Source organism: Sorghum bicolor, chromosome 2 (assembly GCF_000003195.3).
Source record: "Sorghum bicolor cultivar BTx623 chromosome 2, Sorghum_bicolor_NCBIv3, whole genome shotgun sequence".
Taxonomy (NCBI): Eukaryota; Viridiplantae; Streptophyta; class Magnoliopsida; order Poales; family Poaceae; genus Sorghum; species Sorghum bicolor.
Window position 1 is genome coordinate 63,858,862 of NC_012871.2, and position 12,354 is coordinate 63,871,215.

Below are 12,354 nucleotides of genomic sequence, written 5' to 3' on the forward strand. Positions count from 1 at the left end.
GTTTGTGGTAAATATTGTCCAATCATATACTAACTAGAGTCAAAAGATTCGTCTTGTGATGTGATTAGTTTTTGTTTTCGTCTATATTTAATGCTTCATGCATGTACCGCAAGATTCGATGTGACAGGGAATCTTGAAAACTTTTTGGATTTCGGAGTGAACTAAACAAGGCCTAATGTAGAAGCGCAGCAAAAGCTGTATAAGATTCTGTCCTGATGCAATAATATCAGGAGCCCTGGCTGCAAAATGATTCTAAGCTCTATAAGGCTATCTCCAATAGAACACCCATTTGGAAACCCAAACCCAAAATAGGTTTCCAACACAATACCTATAGCCTCCAACAGAGTACGCATACAGAAGACCCATTTTGGGTATCAGGAGAGGCATAACCCAAATTTGGGTATCCTCTCTCCTCGAGACCCATTTGCAGAGAGTGTTGTCTTTTAGGTCTTGTTGTTGGAGAAGACTAAAAATAGGTATGAAACTTTTTACCTGTAGCGCTACCCAAAGGACAAATGAGGACAAATGAGTCTTGTATTTTGGATGACCATTGGACAAATGAGTCTTATATTTTAGGTGACCATTGTTGAAGATAGTCTAAGAGAGGAAAGCGAATTGAGAAGGAACAGCCTGGCATATGAGTTCATATTATTTTAGGAAAAAGTCTACATAACCCCCCAAACTATCTAGGGTGGAATACTTCAGCCCCCAAACTATAAAACCGGATATTCTACCCCCTGAACTTTTAAAACCGGTCAAATAACCCCCTTGAGTGGTTTTAGAGGGTGGTTTTGTCTTTTTCTTTTTTATTTATTTCCGCTGAATCTTTGAAAAATCAAAATAAATCACAGAAAAATCATAAAATAAAACATTCAATTTTGTTGGACTCCTGGTGAGTAGATCTACATAGTGAATATATAATATGATATACTTTAGTACAAAGTTTTTTCTGTAGCTTTAAATCTATGTTTTTCTGTAATAAATTAGAATAATTCATATATGTAGTTTCTATGGTCCAATTGTGGTAAAATTTTTATGGTAGGCTCATTATTGTATGCTTGAACTGTGGTAAAAATTTTATACTCATTGGATCACATATAACTTAGTTATATATAAAGCATAGATTTAACAAGAATAAAATTAATAAATCTATAACTAAATTATGCTTGATCCAATGGATACGAAACTTTTACCATAGTTCAAGCATACAATAATGAGCCCACCATAAAAAATTTACCACAATTAAACCACAGGAACTACATATATGAATTATTCTTTTTAATTATAGAAAAAAATAGATTTAAATCTAAAAAAACTTTGTACTAAAGTATACCATATTATATATTCATTGTGTAGATCTACTCATCAGAAGTCCAACAAAATTGAATTTTTGATTTTATAATTTTTCTGTGATTTATTATGATTTTTTAAAAATTGAGCAGAAATAAATAAAAAAGAAAAAGACAAAACCACCCTCTAAAACCACTTTAGGGGGTTATTTGACCGGTTTTGAAAGTTCAGGGGGTAGAATATCCGGTTTTATACTTTGGGGGATGAAGTATTCCACCTTAGATAGTTTGGGGGGTTATGTAGACTTTTTCCTATTATTTTAGTAATCACTGATCACTCCATAGGAGTCATTGAGGTTTGGTAGAGCTCTCATAAAATTACTAAGATTTGCTCCAAGAGTTCTACCGAACAGCTCCTAAAAGAGACAAGGATCACAACATCAAATCGGAAACGTGCTCAGAGAATTACCAGAACAATACCGCAGTAGTACTGGTTTATAACTCAAGACATTTCACAACATTTGCGACTGGTCCGTCTAACAAAGAACAGGAGATTAAATCCGACGTGCGGCAGAACTATGCCGCTATGACAGTTCTTCATCTTACATAAGCAGGTTCCTAGCTAAGTACAAGGTAATAAACATACTTATCCAAACAAGTTCCATAGGGCTCTAAACTCTCGTACAAACATTTTGTTAAGTTGCTGCCCCCCAAAGTGGCGGATTTTGGGTCAGCCAGCTTCTGTGGTGTAATACTACAAATGAGGCTTGTGTGGCCTCATAAAACAGAGAAGCTGACTCCCAAGGGAAATGAGAAACAAGCAGACCAATAAAACCATGATAGGGGGGCAGTTGGCATCATGATGCTGCCCACTTTTACTTTTCAGTTAGACGTCTCCCCGTTCTGAGCATCCGCCAACTTTGGTTCAAGTTCATCAGAGAGATGGTTTGGCTCTACTGACGAAGAGCTTTCTGCTTTTCTCTTCCGGGTTAGCACTACTTCTGATGGAAGTGTCTCGTCAGCGAGAGAAGCTTCTTCACTGGCATCACCCTCATGTGCTGTAGGAACTGCCCAGGCTATGGGGTTCACTGAAACAAAATGTTGAAATGTGGAATCAGAAAAGTATAGTGAGTCTAGCAGTGTACATACTGCAAACAGCAACATGACATAGCTAATTAAGTTTATTATTAAAAATGCCGAAGAGAACTTGCTGCACAGCTAACACTTAACAGTAAGTAACCATGATGAACAATAGTTTGATGTGCATAATGTAGCAAGCCTCTAAGCATCTACAATAGAGATGCCAGGACAATAAAGGATAATTTCTAAACACATAGCCAACATATGGCAGTTAGCAAGGCCTGTTTAGATAATTTTTGGGAGGTCGAAAAAGTTTTCCCAACAAATCCCATCACCCAAATAACCTCACAAGAAATTCATCTGAATTATTGTCTAACACAAAAGGATTTCAACAGGTTAAATAAATTCGCTACTCCCATATCTAATCAGGGCTTTAATCTGATCAAGTAGTCATAGCCCAGATAACTAAGCATCCTAGCCAATCATATGTTTACCAAACCTCTGCTTGTGTGCCCATATATTTCAAGCTATATCATTCATGTGTTGCATAAAAAAAAACATTGCTTAACACGGAAAACTTCAACTAAGAATCAATAGCTCATGCATTACACTGGAAAGTAATTATTAGTTTGCTGATACCCAATTACGGACCTTCTTCTGGTTGAAAAGACTTAGAAGTAATTGTACTTGCTTCATCACTTGGATTTATCAACTTCGGTTTCTTTTTAACATAGTCCTGCCGCAGAGGTCTAGGTATCTGGAACGAAAACTGAGCTAAAGTTACACCCTGTGCAACATACTCCGGATTCTCTTGGAGGAACCTGCCAAAGTAAGACATGGAGGCTTTAAGACAGACAGGTTGAAGCACATGTAGACAATTCAGAAATATAAGGAACAAAGGCAGTGCATAACTGATACAGTTAACATCCGCATACTATTTATTTGGAATATCTACTCATTAAAGGCCTTAAAAACATACAATGTTTGCTGTGAAAGTTTTGCTCATGAATTCAAGATGTTGCAACTTTTCACATTCACAGTGCACTTTCAGGGAACATATAAAGCTCACTGGATAAAGAATAGCATTCAAGGAAGTTTTGAAGAAATTAGAATGGTCATACCTATCAATTTCAACCAGAGACCTAAGTTTCCTTCCAGTTGGAGAGGTATAGTATCTGAAAGCAAATAGAAGAGGGTTACACAAACATATTAAGTTCAGAATTGCAGTAAAAAATGTGTGACTTTGTATGTTCCAAAGGTCAATAATTTTATTCACGATGCTGCAGACGTACATGCTAAATCTTTCCTAGATCCATGATACTTTGGAGAACATTTTGGAAAAATCATAATGTTCCAACCAAAATGCAATGCACACTCGTATAAGCAGTTATGTTTGATGTATCATTAACGATGATTTCAAAGGAAAGATGACAGCCATAAAAAGTGGAACCAAATTGTGTTGCAAAAGAGAATAAGATCAGAGCAAATACAGCACTGAAAGAAAAGAATTACTTACACATCAGCAAATTTGGTACCCCCTTCACCTCTTATCCTAATCTGCCTTTCCCATCCACGAGGGGGTTGTGCAATATTGGGTTTGTCAATAGCCCAAAGCCTGCTACCATCCTGAGATATATCTTCTGGATCATTGCATGTTACACCAGGTTTCCATTCACAAGCTCTTTTACATACAAAAGGTTCCTGTATAATACGTTCACGAATTTCTTCATACTTCTCTTTCGTTGGGATAAGCCTCCATTTAAAACATTTAGCACATTGGACAGTGAATGCTCCAATAGATGGAGATATCCCCCTTGTTATGACTGACTTCTGCAAACGGTTTTCTCCCGGTTCATCTTGCTCTTTATCTCCTGCTTCAGAGTTGAAAACGACCATTTGATTTGATGCAGTTTCTGAAGCAAACCCGTCATTGTCAAATCGGGGGCCATTACTATCAGAAGGTACCGTAATCTGGCTGTTCTTCGATGATTGAGGAGATTTAGAACTTTCCATCGGTTTTGTACAAATTATTAGAGCCTGGGTACCTGCAGTTGGTAAATGTTAGAATTCCCTGCTCCAAACAGAAGAATGGTTCCATGTAGAATATGTGCACATTATATATCACATCAGTACTCATGAAGGTTCAGATATTGCATGATATATAATAGTGTGATGGATGACAACCTGAGTACCTGACCTGCATAAGCAAACCAACCTACTTGGTTAAGGATCTTTTGTACAAAGTTAGAAACTGCTGAATGACAAAAAGCACCCCTGATTCAGACTGATGCTAAGTGCAGTTGTGATTGGCTTATTTTATGCTTCACTAAATAAGAGATTGATTACATAGCCTAATAAACAATACAAGCTGCATATTCCCCATTAATCAACTGCACTAGCGATTCTCAATTATCAATCTGACACACAAACAGATCTCAGCAACAGAAATGTAGCTCAAGGGGTTGAGCCTACCTCAATTTCTTGAACAATAACATATATAAAGGCAAATTATTCATTGGGGAATCAAGATGAAATCTAGAGATATCAGAGATGTCTGCAAAGAACCCTATGCAAAAGGCAGGAGTTAATACGGGAATATCAATTTTGTTGCAAAATGCACAGCGCCCGCAGCTAGCGTAGATCGATCTTGCGCACTGAATAACCTAACTGAACCGCGCGTGGATGGAGTAGACTAGGGTGCCATGCAGCAAGCAAATCGCTCCCGGCTGAATGGAGAGAGAGTTGATTTGGATGTGATTGCTCTCACTCAGAAAAGAGGTGGTTTCCCAGACCAAAGCGAGCTCCTAAACCACCCCGTCCAGCTTGCCTAGGTCACTCACCAGAGAACGAAGAAATCGATCCGAGCCCGGACGGATCTCCACCCCGCCCCGACCCAGTGTCTACGATTTGAGCATGCAGGCGGCTCCAGCGGCGGCCTCCGAAGATATCGAGGTCCGGGGGTACGGAGACTGGGGCTGGGGACGGGGATGGGGTGCTCTGGGGCTGGGGACGGGGACGGGGACGGAGAGGGGGTGCTCCGGCGAACAACAGCGGGGTTTACGGCGGAGGGGAGGGGTTGAGGAGGGGAGTGCTTACTCGCGTTCTCCGTCGCGTGCCCGATGGCCCGATCGGGTTCTGGTCCGAATGGAGGCCTTGTGCGGCTCCCTGCAAACTGAGGCCCTCCTCGCCTCCTTGGTGTGAAAAAGATCAGCTCCAGACCTAGCATTATTTTTACCTTATACATACTACCTAGCATTATTGTAAAAAAAAAATTGACTACAGCATGAGCATTAAATTTCCAACAGTCACACCTCCCTACACCACGGAGCTCCGGTGAAGCCTAACTCACTAGCGGTGCCACATTTTCCTCCCTCTCCCACCACCGTCGTCATCATGGTCGGAGCTCCCCCATCCCAATCTGGCCTAGCTTGCCCTGCTGCCGCCACCTCCTCTAATCCGCCTATCGATCATCCCCACCACCTGGCTAACCTATATCCCAATGTTCAAAAAGACAACGCTAGGTGGCTACCTAGGCGCGACTATGCGCTGCACGAGGGGATCTCACCTAGCCTAAAGGGGTAGATGGACCCCTAGGCGGCGCCATCTCGTCGGCGGCACCGGTAGGGGAGGAGGGAGGATACCGCGGCAACGGTAGGGTGTAGGCGGGCCCTCAACGATGACCCAGTGTCCCTACATGCAGATCTGGAGACCTGGGGATGAGACGGAGTAGAGAGCACGGGCGGCGGAGTAGGAAGAGGAGGAGGAGGAAGGGACATAGGGCGCTGGCGGCGGCAGAGGAGGAGGCAGGGACATCGGGAACCGTCATGGGAGCCTCCGTCGTCATGCCACCTCTTCCCTGCGCGTCGTTCGTCTCCGACGTTCGGGCTTGGCTTTCTTGGCTGGTGAGGCACTCACGCGACGGTCTTTAGAGAGAAAGGCAGGAGAGGAGAAAGAAGTGAACTAGGGTTTGACCACGAGAGTTTTATTCCACAGAGAACAAAGCAAGGCCATTGATCAGAAATGGATGGCTTCGATTAATCCAGCTTAATCAGGCCGGCGGGATGAGAAGGCCCGAAGGACCTTTTGCGGCCCAGGCCCAAGTTGCGGCCTAGTTAGCCTATGTTTTGCTGGGTTTCTTTTATATCAACTAATAAGTTATGTCTATTGGTCCTTTTCTATTTTTATCTAATTTATTGAGCTTTTAAGCTCCTACATTTATATAATCCATTCCGCTATACATGAGCCTAGGCTCTAGGCCATGGGTCGTTGCCTAGAAACCGCCTAGCGCCTTCTCGAACTTTGTTGCCTCCCCGCGTTGGCCATTCTATAGCGCGCCGGAGTTGGAAGAGATGATAGTTGATAGGGAGACCTCACCATAACCCTAGCTCAGTGATCCAGGAGGAGAGAGAGAGAGAGAGAGAGAGAGAGAGAAGGCCTACTAGCACAGATCTGTTGTGTCGTTGGTGGTTCCGGCAGATCCACTACCGCCACCGTATGATCCCCCAAATGGGTCATGGACGGTGCGGGTGTAGGGAGGACTTCGTCAAGTGGAGCTCGTCAGTTGCCCCATCACTGGAGACAGAGAGAGAGAGCATGAGTGCTTCTGAGTGCAGGTACGGGCGCCCGAGTGTAGGAGTCGTGTGGCCGCCTTGGCTAATGCATGCACGCCCATAATAAATCATTTCCCAAAAAGATATAGAGCACCTCTGCAAGATCCTCTTTCTACTTTACTCTTAAAATGGATTGAAGAAAAAAAATCAAATTGTAGACTACATGGTCCATATACTAGTGACAAAAAGAAATATCATTCTCTCATTTATTCTCTCTCTTTCGTCTCTCTTGTTGCTAACAATCAAAACCGGTATAGACCACACAATATACAGATAGACAAAAGCGAGGTGTGGAGCGAGGCGCAACTAACCTCTTGGCATAGGCCACCACACTGATCTTTTTACGGTTTAAACTTAAGTGGTTAGCTCTCTAATGCCACAAGAAAGTTAAGGTTTGTAGTTGTTTTCCAACAGGGTTAGGATTGTAATCTAAGGTCGGATGACCACTAGAGGTCTTAGGCTGACGATTAGAATAACTTAATCACCAGTACCTATGTTTTTAGTAGGTACACTCTAGTACCCATGGGAGAGCTCTGACGAGGATTATAAAATAAAACTCCACGGAGCTACTCTTCTCAGACCTTTTAAAATGACTAGCTCCAATAGGTATTCAAGGGATGACCTTCACATTTAGCATTGAGTTATCATTGTCAAAACATTTTCTCAACATTTTCATGTGCTTCTCACCACATCGCTTGATCTAAATACATATGCAATGCTTCATGATAACTGCATTTAGCAACAAATTTGCCTCTCTTTATTGTACAGTTAGCTATCTTATCAATCCAGCCATTTTACTTGTCAAATTACCCATGGCCGATGTGCAATATCTTTGTCTTACACTTGTCTTTCATCTCATCCTCTCAAAGAGCTTTTATGCCTCAGCTAGCATTCATCATCTTCGCTCTTTCACTTGTCGTGCCATGATCATGCCATCTCTACTCCATGGTTTTATGTGGCTCAACTCATAATTGTGGAGTAAACATCACCTTTTCTCACACATGAAAATTATTAGTCCCTGGTTGTTATTTAATTACCAAAACGTGAAAAGGTCTTTCACCAATTTACACCACAAAAACATTTGCCCCTTGCCAAACCTAAAGACTTCGTGACCACTAGTGCTCTGGCACTTGCGCGCCACATGGATCTCTACATCTAGGACCTCTTCATCGACAATGACTAAGCACATCCTCAATGGCGTTGTCACTTGTTGCTAAATTCTCTATTTTAAAGGTCGAATACAATTGTTGCAGATCTGCAACACTACTTCTCTAATTTGATCGCAAACAAAATGCTACACATGTTTATTTGATGGAATAAACGTAAATGCAAATAATAAATTCTGGTCAAAAAGTAGTTTTGTGATAAAATTGGCACCCATGCTCTTCTACTATTTTTTAAAACTTTGCTCTTCTACTCTGGAAAGATACAAGTAGCGGTTATGTTGGCAAACCAAGATAGAAAAAGATTGCAAAGTAGTCCCTCGGTCTCAAAATAAGTGTCACCATAATATTTGTATCGCTCAAACTTTCTTGAATTTGATTAAATTTATAGAAAATATTAGCAATGTTTGTATCTCCAAATAAGTCTATCCTGATCTAATGGTACCAATTATGTATGATAAAGATTAATATTTATTTATATAAATTTAGTCAATCCTAAGAGTGTTTGACTTCTTAAGTAGCGAGATTGATACTTTTTTTGACCGAAGGAGTATATGTGATGTTTTGTGACAAGTGACAACATGATATGTAAGCATTTCACTACCGACCTTCTTTGGACTGGAGGATTTTTATATGGCGAATAGAGAATTTCTTTTCCTATAGGATTGAGCGTTGTTCATGCTTTTGGAGTGAAGGATTGGACCATAGAAAAATTGAAGGAAATTTTTCTACGCTGCCTATTTTACATCAAGATCATAGAAAAAGAAACACCTGGTTGAACCTTTTTTTCTTTCATTTCCGTACGATTAGACAAATGTGCCTCGTAGCTACTGATGCAATAATGCAAAGCTCTTAGCAACACCGTATGACGTTAATCCATAACGAACATTTATCTTATCAATCCCTTTCCTATGCTCTATCCAAACGGTTTTGCACCTACATTCCTATATGTTTCTCGATCCTCTGTTTTGTATAATCATTTTTTTAATAGAAATCCTACTTTTTTTTTCAATTCCTGTGTCTGATCATTTCGATGTTTTGAGGGGACAGTTCAAGCAAGGACATTGGCACACCGCACACTCACACGGACTTCACTCATTATAATCCGGGATCCGGATGGCATGTCATCCTTTCCGAATACACTCTTATGTTAGCAGTCAACAGCAGGTTTCGCAGTCTAGTGAATCGATCAGACAACCACGCGCATGGTACTCCTATCCTGTAAAACAAAGAGTGAGGCCTTGTTTAGTTCCAAAAAAATTTGCAAAATCGTCACTGTAGCACTTTCGTTTGTATTTGATAAAAATTATCCAATCATGGACTAACTAGGCTCAAAAGATTCGTCTCGTCAATTTCGACCAAATTGTGGAATTAGTTTTTATTTTCATCTATATTTAATACTTCATGCATACGTCTAAAGATTTGATGTGACGTAGAATCTAAAAAATTTTGTAAATTTTTTTGGAACTAAGGCCTTGTTTAGATGCAAAAAGTTTTGGGATTTTGACACTGTAGCATTTTCGTTTTTATTTGACAAACATTGTCTAATTATGGAGTAACTAGGCTTAAAAGATTCGTCTCGTGATTTACAAGTAAACTGTGCAATTAGTTATTCTTTTTATCTATATTTAATACTTCATGCATGTGCCGTAAAATTCGATGTGACGGGAAATCTTGTAAAGTTTTGGATGTATCTAAACAAGGCCTAAACAAGGCCTGAATCGAGCAAAGCAATGGCTGCGAAATCGGTTATCAAAACATTCCATTCCACTGAGCAACTGTAGGCTGCAACCCAAGGCCTTGTGCAAGGCCTTGTTTAGTTCCGAAAACATTTCGGATTTCGATACTGTAGCATTTTCGTTTGTTTGTGACAAATATTATCCAATTATAGACTAACTAGGATCAAAAGATTCGTCTCGCGAATTCCAGCTAAACTGTGTAAGTAGTTTTTGTTTTCGTCTATATTTAATGCTTCTTCGATGTGACGGGGAATTTTAAAAACTTTTTGCTTTTTGGGTGAACTAAACAAGGCCCAAATTGAAAATGGAACATCAGCAGACTCCAACGAAGGAACAAATGTTCCACTACACAGATCGCAGCAAGCACAGATCTGACAACAACATCACTGCCTCGTGCAAAAAACGGATGGCATCCATCGTGAGATGGCATCGACATCTCTCCCAAAGTCTGCTCAGAAGCTCGCGCTTTTCCATTTTCACAGCCCCAAAACCAAAACCCAGCAGAGCCAAACTGAGCTGAAAGGAGATCCGACTAGACTATCCGAGATCCTAATCTATTCTACCGTGCTCTGGTTCGCGCCGTCACCAGTCACCACGACCACGTGACAGGGCTTGGCTGGTAGCTCGCGGCCGGGAGCTGCAGCTGCGGCGACGCAACGCAGTGCTGCGCCGGCCACTGGTGCTGCTGCGGCTGCTGGTAATGGTGGTGGAACGCCTCCCCCTGCATCGCACCGCCAGCTGGGGGCGTAGAGGTCTGGCTCTCCACGCCGTGCTCGACCTCCATGGATGCGCCGTCGCCGTCCTGATCAGCGTCCATCATTTCCGCGCCTGCCGATGTGGAGCTGGAGGCGGCATGGGCGTGGGCCTTTGCGGGCGCCCACGGGACCATGGCCAGGCTGAGGTTCTCGTCCCCGGCGGCCATCTCCTCGAACAGAGCCCTGTAGTTGCTCGCCTCTTGCAGCATGGTGCCTGCAGGATGATGGATCAATCTTCGTTTCAGCATCGAAAACATAATTTGCCCAAATTAATTTTGGGGAAAAGGAGCAGCCGAGCAGGCAGATCAGGCAAAGGGGGTGGGGGAGAGGCACGTACTCTTGAGCCCATGGATCCAGTCGGGGCTGACGCGGAGAGACGCCCCCGGGCGGAGTGGGCCGTGCAGGAGGTTGCGTGCGGCCTCGGCAGGCTGGTACACCACGATCGCACGCTCCTCGTTCACCGCCGGCGCAGCCACGCCAATGGCCGCGGCCGGCGGCGCCACGTCGCTGCTCATCGGCAAGTGCCCCACCACGAAAGGCTGCGGCGTCACGGGCTCAACAAGCGGCACGCCCACCGCGGATTCGACAGGCGGCACATCGGCGTCCTGTGCGAGCAACGGCAACACAAACGCACGCGTCAGCGACCTCGCCGTGCTGCAGAACAGAGAGAGAGAGAGAGAGAGAGAGAGAGAGAGGGAGAGCGGGCTGGAGGTTCGTACGAGTCGGCGGATTTTGGTGGCGGGTATAGGGACCCCGTCGACGTCGAACCACGGCTGCGGCGCCTCCTCGCCCTTCCTCTTCAGCAACGGCGTGGCGTCCATGGCCGGCGGTGCCCCCACGTGGCCGCTCACCGGCGCCGCCTCCACCCCGAAAGCATGTTGCGGCTGTGGCAGCACGCCCGCGCCGGACCCGACAGGCGGCACCTCCGCGTCCTGCACAATCCCAAACCCAAACGCACGCCCGTTAACAGCAGCCCCATCCGCCGGAATCTAAGGACGAAGGAGGGAGAGAGAGCTAGGTGCGTACGAGTCGCCGGATCTTGGTTGCGGGGACGGGGACCCCGCCGAGCAGCCACGCCTCGGGCGCCTCCTCGCCGTTCCGCTTCAGCGCCGGCGCGGCGTCCATGGCCCACTCCCGTTCCGCCGCGCGCCGCCGGCCGCTGCGCTCCTCCCGCTCTCGCAAGTGGTAGCGTCTCGGGTAATCGAGCCGCGGCTCACAGTCGAATCGCAATGCGGGAAAGCGAAAGTCTCCGCGCAGAGTTGGAATCGGAATTGGAATGCGGCAGCGGTGGCGCGGGGAATTAAAACGAGGGGGAGGGAATGCGAGAGTTGGAGAAGGTTCAGTTGGCGCTCGCGAGGGCTCTAGAATATTTCCGGAGGGCGGAGAGGTGGCCTTCTCGTTTCGCTTCGCTTCCCCTCGTCTCGGGGCGGCGGGTCAGCGGTCAGGTGTCGTTGTGTTGTGTAGTACTTGTGTCACTGTGTGGCAACCTGCGTGTCAGGAGCATGGGCCGACGGGGACGGGTCTGGTCTGGTGCTGCGCGGGTGGTGCCCGCCCTGACCGGCTGGGGCTGGGGTGGGCCGCAACGCACAGATGAAAAAAGGATTCTATTTTTTTTTAATTTAGATTCTTAAAATCTCTATGGATTAAACACTACCCTAGATAATTTCATCCAAATCTAGAGGATTTTTACACAGACACGGAATCCAAGAAATATCAGA

General features: G+C 44.4%; 2 protein-coding genes across 4 annotated transcripts; both read right to left on the reverse strand.

The window, feature by feature from the left end:
• LOC110432421 (methyl-CpG-binding domain-containing protein 2-like) lies at positions 1,755-5,628 on the reverse strand. Of its 3 annotated transcripts, none has more exons than XM_021452810.1 (5): positions 5,466-5,628; positions 3,886-4,414; positions 3,491-3,544; positions 3,021-3,190; positions 1,755-2,377 (listed from the first exon to the last, which is right to left on the reverse strand). In XM_021452810.1, the coding sequence occupies exons 1-5, from the start codon at positions 5,623-5,625 to the stop codon at positions 2,172-2,174; spliced, it is 1,119 nt and encodes a 372-aa protein (XP_021308485.1). In that variant the 5' UTR covers positions 5,626-5,628; the 3' UTR covers positions 1,755-2,171. The 3 variants fall into 3 exon arrangements, with proteins under 3 accessions (XP_021308485.1, XP_021308486.1, XP_021308487.1); XM_021452811.1 differs by having other exon boundaries at positions 5,210-5,526; XM_021452812.1 differs by lacking the exon at positions 5,466-5,628 and adding an exon at positions 4,554-4,566.
• Positions 10,160-12,086, reverse strand: LOC110432422. The gene is made up of 4 exons (XM_021452814.1): positions 11,663-12,086; positions 11,356-11,568; positions 10,974-11,241; positions 10,160-10,850 (listed from the first exon to the last, which is right to left on the reverse strand). The coding sequence occupies exons 1-4, from the start codon at positions 11,759-11,761 to the stop codon at positions 10,471-10,473; spliced, it is 960 nt and encodes a 319-aa protein (XP_021308489.1). The 5' UTR covers positions 11,762-12,086; the 3' UTR covers positions 10,160-10,470.